General features: G+C 39.1%; 2 protein-coding genes across 6 annotated transcripts; one reads left to right on the forward strand and one right to left on the reverse strand.

Annotated features, from left to right (window-relative positions):
• Window positions 1–3: 3 nt before the first annotated feature.
• Window positions 4–7,914, reverse strand: mthfsd (methenyltetrahydrofolate synthetase domain containing). 2 transcript variants are annotated; one of them, XM_030130450.1, is made up of 8 exons: window positions 7,760–7,914; window positions 7,548–7,651; window positions 6,475–6,588; window positions 6,193–6,306; window positions 5,973–6,063; window positions 3,725–3,837; window positions 3,317–3,442; window positions 4–1,885 (listed from the first exon to the last, which is right to left on the reverse strand). In XM_030130450.1, the coding sequence occupies exons 1-8, from the start codon at window positions 7,785–7,787 to the stop codon at window positions 1,133–1,135; spliced, it is 1,443 nt and encodes a 480-aa protein (XP_029986310.1). In that variant the 5' UTR covers window positions 7,788–7,914; the 3' UTR covers window positions 4–1,132. The 2 variants fall into 2 exon arrangements, with proteins under 2 accessions (XP_029986310.1, XP_029986318.1); XM_030130458.1 differs by lacking the exon at window positions 6,475–6,588 and adding an exon at window positions 6,645–6,758.
• A 1,723-nt stretch (window positions 7,915–9,637) lies between these two features.
• dbndd1 (dysbindin domain containing 1) lies at window positions 9,638–27,237 on the forward strand. Of its 4 annotated transcripts, none has more exons than XM_030122739.1 (5): window positions 9,638–10,060; window positions 12,617–12,772; window positions 19,035–19,172; window positions 21,241–21,294; window positions 25,806–27,237. In XM_030122739.1, exons 1-5 carry the CDS (start codon window positions 10,030–10,032, stop codon window positions 25,958–25,960), a joined length of 534 nt encoding a protein of 177 aa, XP_029978599.1. In that variant the 5' UTR covers window positions 9,638–10,029; the 3' UTR covers window positions 25,961–27,237. The 4 variants fall into 4 exon arrangements, with proteins under 4 accessions (XP_029978599.1, XP_029978603.1, XP_029978609.1 ...); XM_030122743.1 differs by having other exon boundaries at window positions 9,640–10,060; window positions 12,617–12,760; XM_030122749.1 differs by lacking the exon at window positions 21,241–21,294 and having other exon boundaries at window positions 9,643–10,060.
• The last annotated feature ends 4 nt before the right edge of the window (window positions 27,238–27,241 follow it).

A 27,241-nucleotide genomic window follows, 5' to 3' on the forward strand; every position in this document is an offset into this window, starting at 1 on the left:
ACATTTACAGTCAAACATTTAATAGAGACCATTATAATTCAACACTGTAGAGTACTTTAAAAATCTTGAATGGTTACATCTCTAATTCAATAAACTTTGAAGCTGGTGATGTTCTACCACTCACTTAACCAGACATTGAATAAAAAACGGTTATAAACTAAAGGAAATACATCTACATATAATATGTTCATTTTCAAACCATACTTACAGAGAAACGTAGACAGCACAGTAAGCATGTGGGAAAAGCATGGCTCCAAAAAGCCAGACAGTCTTCTAAATGGACACACTTGTATCCAGACTTTCACCTCAACATACTGATAGACAACCACACTGTTATGGAGAAACCCTAAATCTCAGAAATTGTTTAAAGACAAATAGTGCAAATTATCAACTCAGATTATTGATGCAGCTTCCAAAAAAAATCTCCAAGACAGTTTTGCAGCTTTGTTTACATTTTGCAAAAACTTTAGAGCTGCCTGTATGTAAAAAAAAATGTCTAAGATTTGGTATTGTAGAAATAAAAATGTAGTTTATTCCGAAATATTCAGATTAGTAGAAATTTCATAAGCAAAACTGAATGATGAATGATAAATACATGTTGGACCAGAGAATTCTGAATCCATTTGCACAAATTAGAAAACCTGTTTTTTTCTATATGGCCACAGTGTGGCGCTATCACACAAAAAGCTGACCCATCCTCCTTGGGCCAGTGACCTTTTTGTTAAATACTTTACATAACTGACAAACAGGCAAACACAACCGGAAAAATAACTTTCATAGACGATGTAACTGTGATAACTACACATGCAATAAACACAAGAGCTTGCCTTTGAAAATCTTAATGAATGTAGTTTAGACCAGGAGACATGTCAGAATAAAACAAATGATAAGGAAATGGCAAAGAACTGTGAGAGGTATTTACACATTCTACAAAACCATTGTTCAGTAATGAAAATATTTTTTTCAAATGAAAAGAATTTAATGTTATCGCACTTAAGTCTCATTTAGCTAAAGAAACTCAGATTTAATTAAAAAAAAAAAAAAAAAAAAAAAGAAACGTTTTAAGGCATTGACGGCTGCTCTACAATTAATACTGTTACTAACACTGGAGCTGTGTACCTTTCTACGGCTCTTACTGCTCATTCTTTTCATGGGTGTCACCCTTAGTCTCTGGCGGTGCCGTCTTAGACTTTTGAGCTGTTGATGGTCTCGGTCTCCTATTGGACACTCCAGTCCTCTTGCCTCCTCTTTGACTCTTGGCCAGCTCAGCCTGGAGGTCGTGACCATTCAGAGACAGACCCTGCAGAGCCTTCAGGGCCTGATCTGCAGCCTGGGGGTCGCTGTAGTCCAGGAAGGCCCTGTGTTGAGCTCCCTGCCAGGTGAGCCTCAGCGGTGCAGCCTCTCGCTCCCTGAGGGCCGTTTTCAACTCACTAACTCGCAGCCCAGCAGGGATTCCACCCAGGTAAACTGTGGTCACAGTGACGGGGATCTTACGCTGAGACGTGACTTCATTTCCACCCTCTTCGACACCCTTTTCCTTCATGCTCCCTCCACTTTTCCCCTTTGCTTTCTCAACGATTTCTCCCTCACTGCCTCCCTTGCCATCTCCTCTGCTTTCTTTTCTCACTCTAGGTGGACGCTGTCTGGTTTTCTGATCAGATGCTGCCCTTTTTTCTGGTTTGGTGTCCCGTTTATATTCTCCTTCCCCACCTTGCTGTGTGTTCTGCCTCGGCCTCTGTTTGGTTTGCCTTCTGGGTTGACCCGTCTGCAGGCCGGGTTCCGCTGGAGCAGGCGCCGCCCCCAGTGTAACGTCCTTTCCTGCCTGCTCCTCCAGAGCACGCAGCTTTTTCAGGATGGGGATCTTCTCCAGCTTCTCCGTATCCAGCTGAAGATACAAAAATCAACAAACTCCTTATGGTTCCAAGTAGGGGAGGAGTGCTACTCACCATACACAAAAAGTCATAGTCTGAGCCAATGCAGCATACTTTCAGATGAGTTATCTTTATCACATAGTGAAAGCTGACAAATTAATTTTTCAACCTGTTCATAACCAATGGCATAGTAATAACACAGCTACCAATCTTTACAGCAGCAGGACATTTCACTTCCCGGACAGTTAAAAATAAAGCCTGCTCTCTTGATTTGTTAGGTCTTCAAGTGCCTTGGCAGCCTTTGATGCTGACCAGTCCTGTAAAGGATATACGGGGCTATTGTTTTTACACTGGCCTGTTTGACCCATCGTTCCCCTGCCCCTGCAGAGCCAAGCTGGCTGGGCAGAGGAGCCTTTGATGGTCAGACATGGCCTTCCTGTCTGTGAGGTCAGTGGGTCCTGTTTACATGCACGTCTTAAGGAACCCAGAGGCTGCAGACAAACGTTCTACATGCTAAGAATAAAAACTCCATCACGTCGAATTAAAAATAAATTATGAGGTGGAAAAAAACTCTGCCTTTCTTTGTCCTCTGCAATGCACCAGAACAGTTAAAAGTCATCATTGACAGATTAATAAAACCTGAATCTGAAAGGATATTTAAGATATATGGGTATATTTCATCTTCATTCTTTTTACTTTTAGTTTTTCTGAGACCCTGACAAGTGATAGCATATACTCCTGGAATGCAAATATGTGTGTAAATATGTCAGTGTGTACTGTACACAAAAATGGAAATATTTAATCAGATGTTATTAATGTAAGTATCATTGATCAAAAGTTGAAAAAATGCAAAACAAAGACTTACCAATAAAGTGAAACTTGGCTCAGAGAAATTAAATGTATACCAAGGCCTCTGATCAGGTGTAATGTCACTATATGTCCATTAGAGGGCAGTGTTGAAAAGAAAGTGTCTTAGTATGAAAAAGGCCAACCTTTGGATTTCTGTCCAGTTCCATTTCAGAACTGAGGTTGCAATTTTGTTTGAGATAGCTTGTCTTTTACAGTTCAGTACATAATGTTGAATGAAGGAATAACTGCCACCGTTAAAATGATCACATTGCATAAAGACTTACCTGCAAATGAAGAGGAAGAAGAATCTTATTTGTCAGTATATATTTTACATGTTGACATGCAAAACACACTGAAATTGACCCTCTGCTTTTAGCCCATCACTCACTGAACATGCAGGAACACACCACATGCCCAGGGAGCAAATGCAGGGTTAGGTGCCTCGCTCAAGAGCACATCAGTCCTCCATCTGGGGAATCGACCCTTAGGTCACAAACTGCTTCTCCAACCTTCTAATCCACGACTGCCCCCAAATTAAGGACTTATTTCAAGCCAACAGCAGGAAAACATATAGCAAAGAAATTCATTAAATTTACCTTGGTCCAGATGATACCTTGTGGCTTGGGGAGCTGACAGTCTGTTTTAATAACTCTGGTGGGTGTGAGGATGTAGTCCACAGTCAGGTCATGTTTCTCTATAAGGGTCTCAGGGATATCTACCACCTGAAAGCACACACAGTAAATTAACTGCAGAGAGGCTACATATTATTTGCCCATTTATTGTTTTTTTCAACCAGGTGAAAACCTATAAATTTGCTATTTAAGCCTTGTGTGCATACCTTTACAAATTCAACTCAAACATACAGCCTAACTGAGCTGTTAGTGCGGCTATACACACTTTGTGTTTAATGCTGGGGTGTCAGGCTTTGGGCTAAATGCAAATAAAGGTAGAATCCATAGTTTATGAAAACAATGATGCTTATTTAGACAAATAAATGCACAAACCTGACAGTCATGCACAATAGTAACCACCACTGTAGACTCACTGACGGCTCCCATTGCAGCCATCATGCCATACTCCATGTCTGCATAGCCTTCTCCTTTCCCAATCCGAAAACCTGCAGGAGGAGCCGGGAACACGTTTAGGTTGTGAATTGTGTGAAATAGGCTAGATCTGATGTTTGGGAACCACCATTCAGTCTGTGGTGTGTGTGTGTGTGTGTGTGTGTGTGTGTGTGTGTGTGTGTGTGTGTGTGTGTGTGTGTGTGTGTGTGTGTGTGTGTGTGTAAAAATCAGAAATAAGCAGCATCTGTACTATGGCTGCGGTTATGTTCAATTCTTAAAAATAACTTAATTAAATGTAGTCTGGGGACATGGATGAAGCCTGTACAGCATGTTTTATGAAAACCATGTGGCCACATACACTTAAAGCCATTTGGAGTCACATGCATTATGATAAACATGTCTTTTCACCACAACATTGCTTCAGTTATCATAAGGATTTTGAGAATGTGGACCAAAATGACTTGTGAGTGGAGGGACAATTTAAATGGAGGGCAGAAGGCAGCAGAACCCACAAGCAGCTAAATGGATCTGATTATACACATCTGCCCCCCACTCTCATTTCTGTGTTTCTTCAAATCTCTCTGCCTCAGCGGGCTATATACATGCCTGATCTCAACACACATATTTAATGTGACTCAAGACCATTGTCTCACGACATTTTCTCTCTGTCTCTTGTCATTTGTTACAGTGTAATGAACAACCATTACAGGATACTGTTTCTAATCTTCAAAGCAGTGGGTTTAAGGAGTCAGTATCTAATAACAGACTGCAACTCACAGAGTCAAGTTTTTAATCAAAGCTCTAAAGCCCCAATAGTTGTCATTAGACTCTGAAATGAGCATTATACAGTAGAAAACTGTTGAATGACACAAGTGAGTTTGCTTTCTTTGAGCCTAACTTTTCATCAGTAACTGAGATGAATGAGCTAGCTGCAAGTGCTTCAAATTCAGGATTACAGCATCATAGCTATTATAGTAAATGAAAACGAAGACACAAACTATCAGTGAAAGAATATACACAAACTAAAACAAAAAAGAAGTACAGATAAAGAATAAAAAAAAAAAAAAAATTCCCCACAACAGAGGACCTCTGATAAACACTGGTTTGCACTTGATGTCCTGCATTTTTTCAATCCAGCATTTTCAGTTTCTGCAAATCAGTGGTTGCTTCATATCACATGAAAAACTATATATATATATATATATATATATATATATATATATATATATATATATATATATATATATATATATATATATATATATAAACTAAGTACAACTAATCAATTCCACAAAATAAAAATACTTGTGCTCCTGTAAAACATTATAAAACTCAAACCCACATTGAAAGACACACTGAAATAAAATCCAATGAAAAATTAAAAGCCACATCTGTTACTTGAATTTGCTTACATACCTTTTATCTGGTTTTGCTATGCCTGTGGACAAATCTTAGGCTAAAACGTACACCTCAATAAGAAATACTATAAAGCAGGGATCACCAACCCTGGTTCTTGAGATCCACTATCCTGCATGTTTTAGATGTATCCCTCTTCCAACACACCTGATTCAAATAATAAGCCTATCATCAAGCTCTGCAGAAGCCTGATAATGACCGTCACGTGTGCAGGAAGAGGGGAAACATCTATAACATGCAGGATAGCAGATCTCAAGGACCAGGATTGGTGACCCCTGCTATAAAGCATACTTAATCAACCTAATGTAGATTTCATCACAATTCACACAGTGTCCCTTTTCTGCTACCGTTTCAGATGTAGCCACCTGGGGCCCAACGGCGACGAGACCTGAGGTGACTCATCTGTGCCCTGTCCTGACCTGTGACCCTGGACCTCCTCACCCTCATCTGACTAGATGGACCCCCTCATGTGCCCCCACCCTACTGCATCTTTACAGACTGGAACTACATCTGCAAATGGATGTCCATCAGTCCTGGTTACATCTACAGCCTGTTTGCCCATGGGAGTAGCTACCTCCTTCACTGTGGTTCTCCCCGAGGTTTCTCTTTTCCTACTGGGTTGGAAATGGATTAAACCATTTCCTTCACTGACTGTTTATTTGATTGTTGTTTATTTTCATATTGAACAAATTCTGTAAAGCTTTGTGAGGCAACCTTGTTGAGACATTGGGCTCTTCAATTAAAATTGAATTGAACTGAATAGATTGCTCACCTTTCTCTGACACTGCAACTGAGCCAACCACCACCAGATCTACCTTCACCTTGGCATCCAGACCAATAGGCACACTGAAATCTTTCACACCCTGAAAGAGACGGAACGAGAAAAAAAACAGCCACAAGATAAATATGTTAAGCTCAAAGGCAACTAAGAGTGTGATCAAATTCTCTGGGAAAATGTTGATGACATTAAGTAAAATGATTACAGTACAAACCTGAGAGGAAGAACATATGCGCAACTGTTCTTTGGTGGCGCCCGGGGGAGGGGTAATCTTATTGAAAAGGCCAGTACGTAAGCGAGGAGTGGGAACTAATAACGTTTTCTGTGCCTGTGATGAAGGATGAATCAAAATTAGACAAAATTATTTATGAAGTTCATTCATTTATCGAAGTCTCTTGTTACTACTTATTACAGATTAAATTGACATGTCTACAAAACAGATAATGGGTTTTCAGAACTTTAGTTCATGGTGCTTTCTTCCACAGTGGTGTGCTACCTGTAGCACTGCCAGCCGGGCACCCTCCAGAGGTTTATCAGGATCCACTTTCACCTCAGCTGTCTGGGTGAACGCCTGGAGTTCAGATACTTTGGCACAGGCTGTGAAAGCACCCTGGTTGGAAAGGAGAGCAAAAGGTCTGATGACAGCATTTTTCAGTGTCAACTTACTTCCAGGGTGACAAAGCGCGCCTGCTGCTGGGGTCTGTCTGGGTTTACTTTCACTGTTTGGCTGGACTTGAACTCCTGCAGGACCGTGAGTCTGTCGCAGGCTTGGTTTGCACCCTGGCCAATGAGTGCATAGTAAAAGTAACGCAAGGTGTAAATGAACACAGAACAACTGAAAATGTAAAGTATAAGAACACTGATCAAAAGAGGCAGCACAAACTTAACTCCTATGTGTCATTATTGAGGCTGTGACGATTTTACCAATATCCTTTGTGCGTCTTCCTAAAATATCTGTAGTTAAAATACTTACCCTTTTCACAGCATGAAAACATGATAGGAACTCATACCAGCACCTGACTCCAGGTTGACCTCCTTATATTAGTCAACCACAAAAACCTAATGCATCTGCCAGCAAAATCATTTTTATAAGGCTTCTCCACATTCATACACAAAGTAAACACTACTAAATGCTGGCATGTGTTTTCAAGTTGAGTTAAAGAAATAACCACAAACTGTTTGACAATCACAAAATCTTGGTCCACTGGTAATAATGGAAGCTTTCTGTCCGAGTTTAAATGCTAATACTGTTATATTTAGCCTGCTTTTTACTCTGGACATAATGGAAACATAAGATGGGGTGAGGATCAGTACAGACCACGTTGTACATGCAGTTGTTAATGCACACCATAGGCTTGACCCCTGTGTACACGTGTGTCCCCTTACAAATTTAACTCAACACGCCTGAGCCACCATTGAATGAATGAAAAAGCATGTACACGAAGACAAAACGACTTAGAGCAAACACGTTAAATGTAGTTATTAGCTAGGCTAGGACTGGTGCAAATATGACAAATATAGGTTACAACATATTAGACTTTACTTCATCGGTGAAATATTTTAACCTGCCTTAAAGTTTGGGATTCTGTTGTGAACAGGTCTCGGGAAGTTTGCCAGATTCTTATCTTCGATGTAGTCCCAAACTTTCTGGCGAATGTCACATTTTGTGGCTCCTGTAGAAAAGTAGAGTGAAACGTAACAACGTTAGCCAACAACGCCTCCACGGCGGAGCATCGAGATTCATGTTTAGCGACAGAAATAATCATGAACATTGAACTTACCAGGATTTATTTTTATTACAGGTTCCATTGTTTTAACGGTGACACAAAAACGTTTCTGTAAAACACTTCAGCAACTCTTTACGCAGTAAAGTCTCACACGTGAGCCCTGTAACATAATACAGCAGGAACAGCTGCTTGTCAATGTTTATCATGTCTACGGCGGCTCGAAGAAGTCAAACTTAACAAACCGCAAACCGTAAATGTTACCGTTATCCCGCGGTATTGCACAGTGTTGTGCCAAGGTACGTATCCACGCTCAGAACTGTTTCTCCTGTCCGCAGGAGCATAGTTTCGACTTTTTATCTCATAATTATGACTTACCATGGAGATATATTCTTTTCGGCCACATAAAAATATCCACCACATAAAAATATCCCCATGGTAAGTAATGACTGAGATTAAAAAGTCAAAATTCTGAGATAAAAAGTCATAATTATGAGGAAAAAAACTCAAAATTATGAAATAAAAAAGTCGAAATTATAAGATAAACAGTCATAATTATGAGATAAAAAGTCAAAATCATGCTCCCAAGGGTCGGTTAACTACGTTTAAGCAAATACTGAAAGTGCCATTCTAATGCTTTTTTTTTTTCAGGCTCCAGCCCATATATCTGTAGCCTATGGCCGTTTCCTTCGCAGACACAGTTTTGCACACGCATTTCTTAAAACTAATTTTAATATGTGATTCAAGATTCAAAGATTGATTGATTAATTGATTTTATTTATTTATTTATTTATTTATTTTTTACTGTCAATTCACTAACGCACAGGACATGCAAGGAACTGAAATGTTTCTCTCACATAAATGCTATGCAATTACAAAAAGAGAGATCAAAATAGAATAACAAATTAATTAAGCATTAAAGATAAAATAGACACTATAGTGATGTAAATCAAACCTATTGTCAATAGGCTGGGGTGCAAATATAGTATTTAATTACAGGAAATTCAGTGCTAGATTTGCAACTTGCTAAACAAAACAAATACAGTGCATTGATTTTAATAATCAAAGTCAAAATCTATTTAATATAGTTGTTTGGTTTAAGCCTATAAAATAGTGTGCAGTTTTTGTATTTTTACCTTGGCTTTTTTTCAATGTAATATCAAACCACAGGTATTGGGAAATGATATGGAAATCTTTACCTCAAGTACATGATTCTATCATATTAGATTTTTTTATATTTTACCAGTGCCTTGGTTTTTCAGGGTTAAATCCAACACTTGCTGTATTTTTGTCACCTAATTATCCACTATAATGTCTTTATGACCACCTGGAATAATAATGTATTATCACTAAAGTGCTTGAGTTACTCATTTTGATGTTACTTTACACTGCTCCTGTTGTATTAGTGCTTCTGTTTTGTTACAGACCACGTGAAGGTGTCAGCTCTGACCACTAGAGGGAGGTCTCTACCTGCACATTTACATCAGTAGAAAGAATATCCATTTTCTGCTTTTCTTAAGGTATGGGATTCAGATTTCCCCCTGATATCACAAACAGTGGCTTATTGAATGCTGGCATTTACTATTTTATATGAGTTTTTAAAACTGCACAACCAAACATGATGTCATTGCATGTACATTGTACTGCACCTGAGTGTGATCAAGCATATTACATGATCTGACCCATGAAAGCAGTCTTCTTACATGTAACATAACAGGTTTATATACGCATTCCTATGTCATACACTTGCACACAAGGCCTTACTCCTACATATAGTACATGAACACACATAGCCTACACAGTTTCCCCCTCCAGTGATCCATATCCTTCCACGATACCCCATTCTCTGTCAGTCTGGGCAGATTGCCAGCTCCTCTCTCTCTCTCTCTCTCTCTCTCTCTGTGTGTGTGTGTATTTGGTACATACCAAGCCAAGCCCTACAATGGTGTGCTTACTAAACCAAGTGGCTTTGAATTTGCAGTGATGTCGCTGTTCCCAGACCTCCCTCCCTCACTCTGGTGGATCCATTCTGTGAGGCAGTGCAGCACTCAGACAGCTCTGATGGCAGAGTGGGGCAGGTGGACTGTACACGCTGAGAAACCAGCAGCATCTGATAGTGAAATTTAGAACAAGAGAGGATAAAAAAAGACGAAGGAGCAGAGTCTTTGGAGAGCTGAGGTCTCGGTCTGTCTACCCACCCCCTTACTCTCTCTCATATGCACACACCCCACACACAGACACACTCTCTCCCCTCTTCCCTCCCCATTCGTTTGCTCCACTCTCCGATGCTGGTGTGGTGAACAACAGGACACTCTTGGCTGGGCTGCATGGAGGCACAGGGAGGGGCAGGGAGCCCAGGTAAGAGCCATTTTCTATCCTCTCATTTGTCTTTGTTATAAGTGCACCACTGTAGTGTCTTTGTCTTGTGAGTGACTTGAGCTATGAATCATTTGATGTCTTCCTTTACATGTGCATCCTCTTCACACTTTATTTCTCTGACAGTAGACCCCCTTAAGTGCTGTTTGCTTTGGAATCATTTCCATGCATTTCTGAACCGTCTAATCAGAAGTTGGTCACTCATATACAGTATGTCAAATCTAAATATAGCTGTGCACCAGTATGCTATATGTGATCATCTTCTGCAACAGAGATCCTGCTGAAGAGGTTTTGGTTCTACAGACTCGAGCTTTATGCTTACTGCCAGGCATTCTTTTTGTGTTTACACACGCACATAGGTCAACTATGAATTAATCAACCAATTAAATGACAGAACATTACAATTGTAGTATGATGCCTTTTGTTTTAAGGCCATCCAGGGATGTCTATGCTTTGGTATCATAGCACAATGCCTCAGTGGCACTATTGCCTAGCAATATGCACTGCAGTATGTACAGTTAATGCCCACACAGGAGAGTTTATGATAGTATCAGTCAATTAGAAATAATGCTGTGTCTAATGTGAAAAGTAATGTAATTTGTTAGCAATATATTAAAAGCTCCAGATATTAAATTGTGTAACCACCTCATTTGTTGTTTATTTATTTGTTGACTGCAGGGTACAACAGTGTCTGTGTAGCTGTGTCTTTTTAATGGGGTTAAAATTTGTTTTCCCAGAAGACTTCATCATTTTATACATGCCTTATCTAAGACTACACTATAATATGATGAGACTTAACTTATACTATATCACAAGACTTTAATCACATGGTGTGATATCAGCCTTGATGGCAGACACAGCAGCAAAAGGAAAAATGTTTCCAGCTTTCCTTATGATCACTAGAATTTCTATTAAGTTAAAACACACCAGATGGACAGCTGTTTTTACTTCCTAGTGCAGTGTAACTTTGTGTGTTCTTAAACAGCTGTGCACATTAAGTGCTTAGCACAATCAAAGTAACCTGGAGAAAGAGGGTGTTGAGAGAGCATGTTAATTCATCGTGCTACACAGTCAAACCACAATTGATTTATTGAGCCAAGTCACTGAGTTTGATTCAGGTTTGGCAAATGATCATAGCCTCTCTCTCTCTGTGTCTTTCCTTCTCTTTTCTCTCCATCTGTCTGTCTGCTAGGGTTAGCTGATCCAAGGAAAGTCATACTCTGAAAAGTCGATGTTTGTGATAGCCGACTGTCTTTTTACCAGCACTGTCTGTATTCTCATCATTTACTTTGGCTTTTTTTACAGCTGATTCAGCAGGTGGTGGCTAGACCAGTCCATCTGTGTAAACATGTCCTGTCTTACATCAAGATGATATTGTGTCTTTTTTTCCCAAAACCCCCGTCCCTCTGTAACCAAATAACTCTCTGACTGATCACTAGATTCATCATTTCACTACAAGATATTTGAGTATATATTGACTTCACATACAGTGTGTAGTCAGAACATCGGGAATTTATATTTAAAGCTAGCTTCAGACTTATGTTTTGGAATGAACAATGTTCATTGCTTTTGAACAAAATGATGTTAGAAATTAAACTATGTGAAAATCATTATGAAGTATGTATCTGGTCAGGATATTTGGCTAGAAAACAGTAGGTTCAGGGTTAATAAATTGGATTTGAGCCAAGATGTATGAATGAATTTGTTGATTGGAGATAGAGGAAGGAGTATCGGGTGATAAAGATGATGGAAATGGAACCCAAAGGCACTGATAGTCTAAATATTGAGCAAACATTTCATTATAACAGAGTTGGTTATAGTATTTCACTTTATGCGTCTCCACTCCAGGGAAATCAATCAATAATAGTAAACACTGGATTTTTCAGAGTGAAATTGGAATCTACCATTTTCTGGCAAGACCTTGTGTAATACCTTTCTTCTGATATGAGAAGTGAACTGCCTAGAAACATACTAAAAGTAGAATTTGTCTCAGCCATCTGGTGAGGCCCATCAGTAGGCTGCTGCCATCATGTTTTTCTTTCTTTTTTTTTTTTTTTAACATATTGCTATTCTGTGTTATCTTCGGTGAAAACACATACTTTGTTTTTTGTGTATCATTTAAAAGCAATACTAGAAAGTAAAACTAGAAGCAACAATAGCATCCGGTGGTATTAAAAACAGTGTGTATCTTAGTATTCCATATTCTTTTTAGTAAAATGATTCCATACTCCTGTTCTGTCTCTGCCTCCTTGGATGTTTTCCTCTGTTATCAGAGAAAGGTTGATATTTTACCTTGATCAAGTCACACCAATCTGGAGTTTGTGCGTGCTACTGCAAGTATAAATGTGTGGTATTTTAGGAGCTTTCTATTTTCAGAGCTGTAAATAGTTTGTGTTTTGAATGGATGTTTGAGATGTTTTTCAGCAGGTGTTGGTAAAAAGCACAACCAAGCTTCGTGGGAATGTGTGTCTATAACAAAAACGTGACCCATGTTTTCTCATTTGATGCTTTTGTTTCTTTGTCTCCATGCATTGACAGAGCCCAATAAAGACATTCAGAAACTGCTGAAGCCCTCCAGCTCAGGCGACCTATCTAGGGATTTGTTCCAGCATCCAGCAGGGGAGGAGGAGGGCGGTTTGTCAGGGCACACAGCTAGCCTTCTACACATCACTGAGAAGAGACGTGAGTACCGTGGTAAGGGACTAAGGGAAAAAGATGAAAAATGTGAACAAGCAAAGATTATTAATTGTGGTTATAACAAGATATGGGCTGAATATGGGTGGGAAATGCCTCAAGCTATCTGTCTGTGGTAAAGAAGGAGATTAAGTAGAGGTGGTTGGATAATGCGGGGCGTGATGCCACCCCATATTCTCCACATTATCAAACCTGAACCCTCCTTCCCACTACTCCAAGATGAAAGCTACTTAAATATAAAGTTGAGCACAAATTCAATATATTTTGGAAAATCATTGTGCAATAACAAATGTTTGCCTGTTGCATCATATGCACTGGTAGACAAAGCAATATTTAAGATTGTCTGAGAGACATGAGCCAGAGTGTATGAAAGTCTTTTGCCCACAGGTGACCTGAGGCTGTACTGTAGTTGGTTTGCCTCAAGTTCTCCCTCCATCTTTCATTGGTAGTATAGTCAGTTTGTTTTAACTTTGGATACATACATTATGTAACTGGTTAATACATATAATAAATGTATCTGTCACAATAACTGAGACACATTATATTATAAATTGCAGCCACTATTTTAAATGTTATTGTTTATAAAGGGGTTACTGCTGAGTTTACACGTAAAAATCCTACTTGTGGAACATAACAGCCAGTTATGAAAATGTGATGCATATTTTCACACCAGAATGTTACTAAATGCTGAAAATTAAACAATATTTTCCTTCTGGAATCAGGAAACATCTCTATTATTATACAACATTTTTTAAGGGTTTTTTAACTTTATGTCCCTTTATGTGAGAAGTTATCAAAAGTAATATATTACAGTATTTTGATAAAGTAGTAAAATAGTAAAATTTTTAGCAAATAACCTGTAAGCCATATGGTTTTAATACAGCACACGTAGACTATGCTTTAACCAGCTGCCACTTCCAAGCCATTTCCAACCTGTTTAGCTGACAAAAACAACAAACATTCACGTTAACGACAGCTCTGCAGTGATTTAAGTGTCAGTGAAGATAAAAGTGATCATAAAGAAAGTGGATATCCGACTTCAGTGTCTTATAATTTACCATCACTATTGGGTCGTCAGGTAAATGAATATAATGACACACAATAACCATTATAATCTGTGACATAAAAGTTGCGCTTGGCACCCTTTGCACACTTAAAATTCTGCTCTACATATGGCCTGATTAATCAACACATGAAGTAATCACTGCCTATTTTACAAATTGTAGTCCTATATTTTCTGAGACCACTGCTACACAACCTCAGCTGAAAGGACCCATTGTGCATCCGTCCCATACACAGACTTCCCTGTACGTGCCAGACTCAAAGCCCAGGGCACAGAAACACACAGAGGGATACTGGGCTGCATGGGTGACAAGGCAGCCTTATTCAGCTTCACCAGCTAAACAGTTTTTCAGAGAGACAGCTCATCCAGGAACAAATAAACGTGTCTATCCATTTTATGTTACTCACTAACTTTCAAGGGCACCTGAGGGGCCAGACCAGGCTTCATGACCGGAGATGTGGATGAGCAGCCAGACAGTAAAACAAGTACGAAAACATTTTAAACAAAATAATCATCCCTCATATGCAAATTTCAGGGAGATTGTTTACCCAGGACTTATGTCACAGAACCACTTCGCAGCTTCATCATGAACAGCACAGAAGGAAATTCTTTCCTAGTGTTGCAGAAAAAAGGGGACCAAGATGGCTCCTGTTTCATCTGAAAGATTTATTTTTAGCCCCTGGAACAAGCAGCTTACCTTAAAAAGACAAAAACTTTTAAGCTGTTGTAAGTGCTTTTTTCAGCAGCTCAATCAATGAAAAACAAGAATATGCAGTGAATGTACAAAGCCATACATATAATTTACAGTACAGAGAAACTGTGCTTATTATTGTGCTTGTTTGGATGTGCAGGCATTAAAAATGCATTAGTGATGCTGAGGAGAAGTGTGAGAGCAAAACAGTGTATCTGCTCATTTAATTCAAAGACAGGGAGTCAAGTGGAAGATATCGAAATACACAAAAATATCAACTGGCTTTAATAAAGCTGTTGTTAATCTAAACTGTTGGATGAATTACACAGATGTGCCTCATGTGCCTTTTTGTGTAAAAAAAAAAAACCTTTGTCAAATGTTATTTTATCAAGTCAGAATATGTTTGTATTTAATAAAATGTCTTGCCATCTACACTCAAGCAGATCCCAATCGTCATTACAAGCTGTTCAGGCTGGAATGATGACCTTGGAGCCCTGATGGGACAGTTGGGAGGGAGGGAGATTACACAGATCCAACATGCAAGGCATATTCCCTCTGCTCTCTTTTCCCCTCATTCAGCTGTGAGCTCTTCACTCATAGCCATCCTTCTTATTCTGGTCTCTTTGTTCTTCCTGTTAAACTCATCTGTACCTTTCTGTAGAGTGTAAAGGAAAAGAAAAAGGGGGAAATGAAAGAAAAATCACTTTTCATTGAACATTGAATTGACAGCATGCAATTATTTTCTTTGTGATATTGTGAATTTAAGGAAACATCATATTACATGTCAGTGAATTAAAGGGACCTTATTTCACACACATTAACTACAAAGGCTCAGTTTTTAAATATGAGATTAAGGACATGCTGACAAAAATGAAACTATGTCAAGAAGGAGTCGGGTACACACAGATTTGACATTGCTGGTTGTCAGGATGGTATTTTCTTACATCATGCATGTGCTTTAGGCACAAAATCCACTGGATTTTAGAGTCTCAGTGTGAATTCTCTGGCGTCAGCCCTCCCTGCTGACATCTCAGAGCTCCCCCTGATTGGTTTTTCAGAAGGAGCCAGTTGTTTCAGTCTGTCTGCCTGGGAGGGAAAAAAAGCACTGATCAATTATTCAAGGAGAATGGGTGTGGAAGAGTAAGAAAAGAGATGGGGGCGAGGTAGTTAAAAAGAACAACAGATGGGGAATAACCTTGTGATCGATTGGAAACAATAAAATAAAATAAAGTGGGTGATATTATCTTATGTACAGCTTTAATTCAATATCTAAAGCTCTATTTCTATACCCTTCCTGCCCAGTTTTTTGTCTCCTTTTTACCCTCATACATCTCCCTCTTTTATTATTAATCTCCTACAGTATATAATTCCCATCTTTCATGTCTCACTGCTTGCAGTTTTTGGTATCTGTAAGCACTATTCCCTTTGGGAAAAGTAAAATATATCCACACACATAAATAAAGGGGCTGCAAAATGTAGCAGGCAGAGAAACAGTTTCTGTATCTTTTGCTGTCAGTGACTTTTAGAGTGTCAGTCTTTAGACTAGTATTAAAGAGCAAAATCCCTGATATTTTAATGTTAAACCACGTGGAGTAAGGCCCTGATCCAAAAGTAATAAGAATAAGAATAAGAATAAGAATAAGAATAAATTTCACTTGGATAGTGTTTTTCTCAGTGCTCAGAGACACTTTAAAGTAGTTACAACCAGTGTAAATCAGAACAGTATCAGCAGATGCAAGAATGAACAGCATTATTCACAGCATAAGAAATAAAGAGAATAAAAGGTAAAGCCTCAAAACAATAATACTAAGAGCACTCAGTCACAGTCATGAACGCCACATCACAATGTCAGTGCACATTCAAAACAGATCTGAAAAGGTGAGTTTGAGGAGTGATAATGAATACAGGCAGATTGGAGCAGTCAGGAGGTGGAGGTTGGCAGAAATGGATGAGGCTTGGTCTTCTCAGGTTCAGGGTTTGGTCCCAGAAAGTGGCGACAGTAGGTTGGAGAGTGAAAAGCAGAGGATGGAGTGTGATGGTGAAGCTGGTCAGTGAGTATCAGGGGGTCTGGAGTAGAAGGAGGAGGATTTTGTACTGAATGTACGGTGGGAGGGAGAGCCTGCAGAGGTTCTGTTGGACAAGGGTGAGGTGGTCATGGGAATGTGCTAGCAGGAAAGCAGTTCTGGATGTACTGAAGTGTAATGGATGATATGCCATAAAGAACGCTACAGCACTAAGTGAGTGTGGATGTGATGAAAGCATGGATGAGGGTGTGAGTGGCAGAGTGGAGGAGGAGAGTGATGGTTTGAGGCATGCTATATTTTCTGTGGAAGTGGAAAAAGGCTGTTTCTGTGATTTGATTTACATGCTATTCAAACATGTTTATCAAAAGTGATTATATGTTTATAGTTTCAGCAAATATATTTTCAGTGATACATTCATAGGGAATATTACCCTGTGGGGTTTCTTTGAGTCAGCTTGAGTCAATTAAGGACAATTATTGTTAGGCTTAAAGATTTAGGTTTCGGGCTATAAAAGCTGTTGCTGCTTCAAATCCCTTCCTTCTTGCCTCCTCTAATTTGTTAGTCATCTTTTGTTCTGTTATCTCTCTGAAGATTCAACAGTTTAAGCACGTTTAATATTAGCATATTTGTAACTAAAGCTTCTTACGGTGACTGAAAGGTCAAGGGCTTTGTAAATATTTATAAGTGTCAGATCTACATGGAACAGGGAAGGTGGTGAGTCTGTAGATCTTGATAAGACAGATGAACTAGGGCTCTGTGTTTGATCACCTTTTGCTAAACTGTTTTATCAGTACTTTAAACTACACAGCATGGCCAAAAACAAGTCACACTTTGATTTAACTATGTAAGTAGATATGAGTCTCCCACTGGATAATTACTGCAATGATGAATATGTTTCAACCACACATTCTTAAATCCTCCCTGATGCATTGAGTAGCATCTCATTTTTTAAACAACCATCAGTTTGTAGTGAACGTAAAGAATGGACAGTATTTCAGTGGAGGTCATGTGGTCTGATGAGTCCAGATTGACCCTGTTCCCAAATGATGGGTGCATCAGGGTGAAAAGAGAGGTGGATGAAGTGATTACCCATCATCCCTGGTGCTTTAAGTACATGCCTGTGAGGGTAGTGTTATAGTCTGGGGTTACTTCAGTTGATCAGGTCTAGGTTCAGCAATGTTATGGGTCCAAAAAATTGGAGAAATGACAGAAATAAACATTGTGACCTTGCATAAACTTATCAAAACAATGCCATGGTGAATGTAAAGCTAGTTTTTGGCACTTTAAAAAAAAAAAATTTAATCAGGGTGTGTAGATCAACACCTCCTTTGATGTCTTTTTTTGTATTCTCTCTCAGCAGCGCTTGCTTATTTTTCAGTCCACGCACCTGCTGGCATTCCAGGTGTTGAGTCTATCTAATATAGTTGAAACATAGTACAATTACCAGCTACTGCTCTGGCATGATGATAAGTCTTCTTTAAATCAATATGTGCTCCATCAGGGGGAGTGGGTGATGAGGAGGGTGATTATGCACAGAATTAAAGGCACCAGGGACAAAGCCAGCAGAAGTCTGAGGTCTGAAACAGTCTTAAACAGCCGGGAAAACAGTAGGCAAGCAACGTGGGATAATAACAGCTTCCAACCTTTTGTACAACCCATCGTTTTCTGCAGAAAGTCACTCCCACAGCCAAGCCGTGAGTCTGGGATTGACGTTGTATTCAGGCAGGCATCCATTCATTTATAAAGAAACGCAGTACACATCTGTCTGCCTCAGTAGGGGCTCTATAGATCAGCACCAAACAATATCAGTGTCAGCATCTCATTATTTTACCTATATTGGTTCTTGTTTTTTAATGTTGCTGAGACAACCAAATATACTTGGCTTTATATTTGTATTGCAGAGCTAGTGAAAACATTTTATTACATACCTTACATTAAAATGCAAGCATTGGGGATCAGCCTATGGAATGCTGAGTGTGGTGTGTTGAAGCCACATGCATATAAACATGACCCACTTGAGTACAGCGGTCACGGCTCTCAAATACTCAGGAATCATAAGCCTTTGCAGAAAGAAACAGGTGCAACACACCCTGGGGAAAATTAGCATTGCAGTGTTTTAAAACCTATAGCTCCTATTTTCGACCTCAGTGACTTTAGCTCCTGTTTGCTCAGTCACGCTGTTAAAACACAGGTGTCACTGAAATAGAGACCGTCTGAGTCTCTGAGGATCATTTAAAACACTCAAAGTATCACTTTTAATATCCTTAAGTTGAGAGAGCGTTTTGTAGAGATGTGTAGATGAAAAAGGATAAAAGATGGTCTTTTTCAGCATTGATTTTGAAGAATACAAGAGCCAACTATTGATCCAGTTATGAGTACAGTGGAGATTTAAGAGCTCCATGGTGTGAAAAGCTCCATTTTTACCACTGAAACATGTTCTTCTAAAAGTATACTTCTATCTGTCTTGTTTCTCATTCTGTCCAGAACCTCTGAGTAGTGTATCTTCTTTGGAGGTGCACTTTGACCTCTTGGATCTGACTGAGCTGACAGACATGTCTGACCAGGAACTGGCTGAAGTTTTTGCTGATTCTGATGAGGAGAACCACAACGAGTCCCCAGCAGGTAAGATCTGATATGAAACACTAGTGAAAAACAGGCATAAAATACTGAAAATGAATAGGAGAAACAATCTACTGTGCAGAATTCTTAGGTTACCTTCAGCTATGTTGTTTTTATATGGTTGTAATGAGTATAATATCTATTTGTCAATCTCTTTATTAAAATACAACAAAAACAATGGAAAGTATTTTGTGCAGCATTAAAAATTCACAAAAAAAATCATAAACTAAATGGCTTCTACAGGAAACAGTATTCAGTATGATTTCTGTCTAAACAAAAAGTTACCCAAGCAATGATATGTTGAATAAAACCAGTTGTAAAATACTTGAAGATTAGTTCAGTAAATCTCATAATGTCACAAAGGAGTTCAAGACATGTTAAGGTCACAATAAATACTTGATACTTCAGTTTTTGTTTAGTTTTTTCTGAAATTCTTGTTTTTGTTTTTAGTGTTATCCTGTAATTCAGTTGTGCCTTGTTATAGAGGCTGAGAAAATGTACATATATTATAATATAGCATTCTACTGTTGCTAAAACAGTAAACTTACTTGTGACCTAAATCTTTTGCGCAGTACTGTAGCCTGCACATGACCAAACATGCACAAAATGAGAGAAAAAGTAACAACTAAAGAGTAAAGAGAGGACTCATTTACAACCACAACATATCAACCAAAATTTGTATAGGCAGAGATAAATTATATAAAAACACTGTGTATTTTTCAGGTAAAATGCATGAACATACTGTTGGCATTAGATTAGTCAGCGCACTCGACTTGGACAGCTTCACAATTTTCCACACCACCTTAAAAGTCATCTACCCGTATGCAAATTAAATTAGGTTTTTGTCTGCTGTGATCCTTCATTCTCTTCACAGAGGCTATTAAAAGATCCCTTCGTAATTCATTTCAGTTTAAGTGATGGGGACTTAACTTCTTTAGTGAGTCATCAAACACATATTTCATAGTGTCACTATAAAAAAGCCTTTAAACTGAGAAGATTTCAGACGCTCCCACTGTGGCGCAGTTTCTCTGGAAATAGTTCCATTTACGTAATAGTAATTAATTACACTGGTTATCACAATTGGGAATGTGTTGAAGCAGGAATGAATAGAAACAATGGTGTGTTTAGATTAGACTGCACCATTGATTTTATGCTGTGTGCACATACGCATATTAAAAGTTCAGACACAGTGGTTTGCCCTTCATGTGTGTCACAGCAGCAGGTACAGGAAAAGACTAGTCTCTCTTCTCCACAATTTGCAATGGGAGGCAAAATTTTCTTCCATGTTTTATTTATGACATGGGAGCCTCATCAGGCATGCGGATAGTGAACTCTCCTCTCTGACACTCCAGCTTCTCAACAGACACACCGGGTTTCACACCAGTTTAAGATTTAAAGGTCCACCGACATGTTTCAGAATATTCTAGTCCAACAAAACATCACCATTTCCTGGAGAAAATGTCTCAATTGTGATACTGTCACCAGTTACAGTCACATTTATTTGACTAAGAATATGGTAAATGTACTGCACTTATATAGCACATTTTCTACACCTTCATGGTACCCAAAGCCTCACACTCACCCATTCATACACTAGTGGGCGGCTGCTTCCATGCAAGGCGCTGCCAAGGCCTACTGGGAGCTATTTAGGGGTCAGTGTCTTGCCCATTTGGACATGTGAACAGTCCAGAGCAAGGATTCAAATTCACTGGACAACCCGCTCTACCAACTGAGCCACAGCCGCCACAGTAAGCCAACAATATCCTCCAACTTTATTCAATATAGCTCAAACTTCATCTATTTTTGACCTAAAAATATGAAGAACATACAGCAGCTTTCAAGTATTTAATCACAAATCACACTGTTTTTACACAGTGGGTTGCAGACTAAAATATGAAATGTATGTAAAGGGCAAAACAACAGCTCACTATTGTGTAGTATTGCACTGATTCAGTCTGTCTCAATTCACTTTTTCTCACCCTTTTGCTCCCTTTTCTCTCCTCTCCATAGTATAAACCAATGTTCCCATAGTTGAGCAGAATAAATCAGTTTAGCCTGTCCCTCCTTACAGATCTTCCCTTCCAGCACCCCACCAAGTTCCCACAGTTCCCACTGCCTCTGTTAAGTAAGTCACAAGCTGTAGCTGTTTGTCAGTAACTCGTCAGTACATGTGGAGGAGATGCAGCCAACTGGCCTCTCGTCTCATGTCTGCTGCTGTGATTTCTGCTAATTCAGGCTAACACTCTAAACTACTGATATGGTGTGATTTTTTAAAATTTCTACAGCTTCTAATGTGTGAGGAAAACAAAAAGACCGTGACATGCATGCTTTTGCTCTCAGACTGACTTGACCAATCTGTTTATTTTGCAGATTTAGGCTGGTAACAATTTCACAGTGGCATTATGCCTCATACAGAATGTTTTTCAACAGCATGAAATAAACCAGCCATCTGACAATACACAGAGATACTCCCCTTATTAAAAGGTTTTCTTACACGGTTTGTGCCGTTTACCATATTGACTGTACAATTCTTGGTCAGCTTTTAAATACAAAAAAACATAAGAGAAACTCTGAGGGGATCATTTCTTTTACATCTTATGGTCTGTTTGGTGCCACATATGATGGTCTTGTAGTTATTCATGAATTAGTGTTAGTAAGTAAATAAATAAACAAGAAAAGCACTCAAAGAGCGCAGACCTCTGCCAAGGCAGATCAGTGGGCCCCTGTGCCCCCCTGCCCAATCACCACCAAAATTTAATCATTTCTTCCTTGTGCCAGTATCAACATTTCCTGAATATTTCTTGAAAATCCATCCATGACCTTTTGAGTTATCTTGCTAACAAACAAACAAACAAACAAACACGCACGCAAACACACAAAGCAAAGCGATCATAATACCTCCTGGCAGAGGTAATAAATGCATCAGTGCTTGCAAAGTCACAGAGGAACCATTCCGCACATGTGACCATGATCTGACGCAACATGAGAATATATCTGAATGATATAACATGGACTGAAACAGGACAATACCTAAGCTAACTCAACCCTCTTATCATGAAAGGATAACATTGTGACTCACTGACCCACTTTATTACTGTTGTACTTTAAGTTTTGATACATCCCTGTCTCTTCTTGTGTCTTTGCATTTTTATTTTATCGTTTGTTTGTTAAAAATTTAAAATCTGTCAAAAATAAAGTATAAAAAAGAAATGTTAATAAAGTGAATAAATACATAAATGCAAAATAGTAAATTACATAATGGAAAACTAACATGAGAAAGGAGTCATTTTCACCCCTGAACTTATAGTAATAATATAGTAATCTGCTACTACCACTACTATTACTACTATTACTACCACTACTTTCGGCTACTTTCATAGCAAATCATCTACTTCCATCTGACCCTCCATCTTCTACTCTTCTGTCCTCCTTCACCACATCCATAAATCTTGCCTTTGTTCTTCCTCTTTGCCTCCTGCCTGGTACAGAACATCTACATCATCCTTCTACCAATGTATTCACTATCCCTCCTCTGCACATGTCAAACCATCTCAGTCTGGCTTCTCTCACTTTTGTCTCCAAACTGTCCAACCTGAGCTGTCCCTCTGATGTGCTTGCTTCTCGTCCTGTCCCTCCCAAAGAAAATCTGACCTTTGACCTGGTGCAATGATCACATACTGAGTCCCAGTTACACTTTATCTATCAAGAATACATCACATTGTCATAATCACGGTATGAGAAAACAACAACAGTGACTTATTTACTTTAAATAATTAAATCAAATTATTAAATTAAGAATCCTTTATTCATTAATGATGTTAGACTATACAGATAATAACTGTGCTGTGCGTGTATGTGAAATGATTTATCCAAATTGCTCTTCTCAGCCCAAATCTGTGAGAACCAGCTGTTCAGTTTCCTGTGGATTCCCTAAAACCGGCCTCATTATTCAGCCCTTTGGTTCCATGCAGGGAAAAGGATTTTTGATAAGTCTTCAACAATCCTGCTGAAACTACTAGAGGCATATTGCAAGCTGTTGTTTGACCAGAGCTTCAGGCAGTAGCAAGCTCATAGCAGAATCAAGACATGACGGCTTGAGTTTGTCCATGAAGGCATCAGTGATTTCCAAGTCAGAACAAAAGGGAGGAGGTGTAATTTAATTAATTTCTGTCAGAGTTTGCAGTTCAGATATGGGTCATGTTGTATTCAGTGTGACTATGGGAAACTGCTGAGTATGTGCCGGTGTATGGAGGGCAAGGAGGAGGTTATATGTAGGACAGAGGGGAGAGTAAAGCAAAAGAAGAGTAGATGGGTGAGTGAGTTCATGCTAAATGTAGGTTCTTGAATAATTCACTTTTCCCATCTGGAAGCGAGGCCTGTGTCCTTCAAAAGCCATTTAAACGGTTATCATAATCTGGGAAACTACACTGCATTATTTATTTATGCATATGTCTTGTTTGTTTTTTTATTCACTGCTGTCTTTCCCCCCAGTTAAGTCCACTGTTCTTTTTTTTTTTTTGCAAAATAAAGTGTAGGTTTTGTATTATTTTGTGGTTATAGTTTAACATAAACTATATGATTAGATTTACGTCATAACTCGAGGCTTACAGTAATGATTGTTCATCAAGCATCTCTTTCTAGAGAAGCTTCAGATGCTGAACAAAAGGCTGACTTTGTTGAACTTGTTTGCTCTTTGTTTTACTCTCAAATGGGCCCGATGAACCATACACTTTCCACACATCCCTGAACTAAAGGACCACAGGGACAGCTATGGCCTTTTATTCTTTTTGTTGGAGCACTAGCAGGATTTTATCTGATGACAAAGCAAACGATAACCCATTGTGTTTCTGTCCAGTTGTTCAAAGAGGGTGGCTTGTCTTTCAGAGTGAACATCTAAGTAACAGAGAAAACAAGGAGGATCAGAAACAAAAGGAGGACAAGACAGCAAATTAGGATCATACACTACATCCAAGCATATAATAATGTATCCCTCATATTTTTTTTTAAACGCATCACTGACTCATGACCAGAAATGAATACATGCTGTTAGGGTTTAGTCCACAAAGAGAAGCGCAGCTGCTGATCTCTGTCGTGTGTCATTCAATCATTTACTCTTAAGGAGCACAAGATCATGTTTTATTACCCTATTATAAACATGCTTTTGAAAGGAAATGGTTAGATTCCAGCTCTGTCTTGCAGATATCATTTGGGTCAGCTCAAGGCTTTTAATGACATTACAGATTAGTAGGTTTTATTGCTCTTCTTCAGAACAGCTGATCAGAGTGTGCAGGAATTATACTTAACTTGATTATTGTTTCCTGTAAACATAAATTAGGCTTTCTGTAATGCTATTTTCTGAGTGGTTTCACAGGTTTTCTGTTGGACAGAATGTTTCATAAACGTTAAGTTATGCAGCAGCGCACTCTCTGACGAATCTAATGGCTGCTAGCCAGCAGCACAGAAGGAGTAGTGCACATTAGCCCACAGCTTAGGGTAGTCTGTGTGTGGCAGAATGAGTGAGAGAATGACAAAGAGGATGAGAGACAAAAAAAGAGAAAATCCATTTATGTTGTAGAGGGGATTGTAATTACTGTTTTTGTGACTCAGTTATTTTCCAGACTCCATGTTCATAAGTCATAGCAAAAAGAGGTCAACACAGATCTAAACAATGCACATGACTAGAACAAAAATGTGCATGGATTATGTAAACAAGCAGCTTCATATTGCAGACAGTGAGCGGTCCTCAGCAGGTGTTGTGGTGCTTGCTGTAGCAGAATATCCCATGCTGCTGGAGAGGTTGTTGTTGTCCTCATTAAAATCCAGTGGAGACACTATCAATCTTCTGAGATCAATACATCTTTCCTGCCTCCTCCTTTGTTCCTCTTTGTCTCTAATGTGTATGAGGATAAGGATGAGTCTTTGGGAAGATGTATCAACCAGGTATTGAGTATGACTCAGTTCAAAGACCCTCCATTAGACTGATATGAACAGAGCAAGGCAGACTTAGTTGTCAGCGCTCTATCAATCATTTCGTCTGTTGCTTTGTTGTTTTCCTGCTTGGCTGGACATCACCACCAAGTGGTGTAAAGCTGCAATGGCCACAAAATGGGAGCACAAAATAGTGTATAGTGAGTGAAATTAAGAGCTGAAACATCATGGGTAGATTGTTGTGAGTAAGAGAACAGTGTTTTTATGACAGCAAAGGATGTTCACTAAAAATTTATGTGTGAAAAATATTCCTGTTTTAATCACTTTTTATGCTTCTCAGAAAATGAAAAATATAATCTAAGATAATCAGACAGTTTTTATTTCCATCCTGTAATCAGTCTGGTAAATGTGACCAATGTAATCCTTGTGAACTGGAACAAACAACAGTGTGCTGCCTGTTTACAAATGGCTGGTGGTTGGTGGTATGTGCAGTATGTATGAAGGCGTGCCGCATGCTGCATAAAGGCGTTTAATGGCAAAAAATGAGCTGGAACAACGGCTCAGATTTCTTGATAGGTTAAGTGGCAGGTTAAGTATACGGAGCAAACACTGATTGTTTTTCAGGCTCCCATTTTGTAAAAATAATTACATATATTTGCTAAGCATTCAAAGTCCTGTTGATCACATTTTATGTTTTCTCTTTGCCAGGTTCCCATCAGTCTGTGCTGCCTAAAGGGGGGTACATGCGCTCCCCCTCGTGGACTCGCTGCAGCAAAGTCGAGCCACCACGAGAGAGAAAGCACCACAGCGACTCAGACACCGTAGAGCCCTTAATGAAGCTGGAAAGGTCAAAGCAGCTGTGATGTCCAGGGTGAAACAACGCAGAGGACCACAGAAAGAGGAAACCCAGAGCAGACAAACACAGCTAGAGTGGAAACACTAAGTGGACCAAGAGGCCCCCATTTCGCCACCGTGCACTCACATAATGTTTCATGGTGCTGAATAGATGAGTTCAGGTTGAACTCAGGACACTGTGCTCTGTATTCGAACTAAAGATGAGATGTGCAATACCTAAACTCTCCATCCCTTTTCCCCTTTTTTCTTTGTCACATACTCAAACACACACACACACAAACACACAGACATATAGCTATAATGTTTTTCATGCAAATAGTTCTTAATGCACTCTTGGCTGCTGGAAGATTTTAAGCTTTGTTTATAGAAAACAGACAGGGTATGAGGTCCGCAGAAAACCAGCGCCTCCATCCTTACAGCCTCTCAGGGTGGGATTAGCCTAGACAACGTGGGTGGCCCTTACAGTTCTGTCCACAGCACATGGTCAGACTTTGTAAGTAAAGTTCAAGCAATTTCCGCATTGCAAAAACAGGATATGAGATGAAATGTAAATCAACAGAGATGGCCAAAATTAAATATCACAATGAGGTTTTTACTTAATGTGACAAAGTAGCCTGCAAACTCAGACAGTGAAAGTGAGTTTGCGTAAGGCCACTCTGTCCATCACATCTTCTCCATTTTAATGTAGAACGTGTGGTGTTTATTACATTTACCTCCATGAAAATATTGCACTTCTCTCACTGACTTTTATTTACAGTGCCCTCCAGAATTATTGGCATTTGGTGCAGACGACTCAAAAGATAAACAGACCAAGTACCAAGCTATATCCAAAATGCTTCAGAGCACTTTTTAGTTCGATGGCTCTTAATACAAAATTTATTTTCTCTTTTCTTTATTAACATCACGATGGCTGCCACTGTTACTGCTAAGATGACTGGAAGTTAGTGTTGGTGGTCACATGCCATTATATGAGATGCAAAATACTTGAAGCAGTCAGAAAAAAAGGTAGACTTGAACTACAGTCAGGGAGACTTGATGAACTTTGCAAGAACGCCAAAAACTACAATCAAGTGCCAACAATTTTATAATCATCTTCATGAAAATGAATGACCTTGTAATGCAATATTTCACATTTTTCTACGCAAAAGTTATAGCTGATTACTTGATTAATTTATCTGATATTTAGCTTGTCTATACCAGGAGTGCCAATAATTCTGAAAGCCGAGACACGATGGATAAAAAGTTACACTGGAATGGGTGAAGAATAATAAACATCTTCAAGTTGTTTT

This window comes from Sphaeramia orbicularis, chromosome 3, assembly GCF_902148855.1.
Source record: "Sphaeramia orbicularis chromosome 3, fSphaOr1.1, whole genome shotgun sequence".
Classification (NCBI taxonomy): Eukaryota; Metazoa; Chordata; class Actinopteri; order Kurtiformes; family Apogonidae; genus Sphaeramia; species Sphaeramia orbicularis.

Coding starts and splice junctions, on each gene's coding strand:
- mthfsd (XM_030130450.1), bottom strand. CDS start 7,787: ATGGAACCTGTAATAAAAATAAATCCTG. Junction 6,589..7,547: donor ACAGAATCCCAAACTTTAAG/GCAGGTTAAAAT, acceptor CTTTCCAACCAG/GGTGCTTTCACAGCCTGTGC. Junction 6,064..6,192: donor GCATATGTTCTTCCTCTCAG/GTTTGTACTGTA, acceptor CGTCTCTTTCAG/GGTGTGAAAGATTTCAGTGT.
- dbndd1 (XM_030122739.1), top strand. CDS start 10,030: ATGGAGGCACAGGGAGGGGCAGGGAGCCCAG. Junction 10,061..12,616: donor GGGAGGGGCAGGGAGCCCAG/GTAAGAGCCATT, acceptor ATGCATTGACAG/AGCCCAATAAAGACATTCAG. Junction 21,295..25,805: donor GTTCCCACTGCCTCTGTTAA/GTAAGTCACAAG, acceptor TCTCTTTGCCAG/GTTCCCATCAGTCTGTGCTG.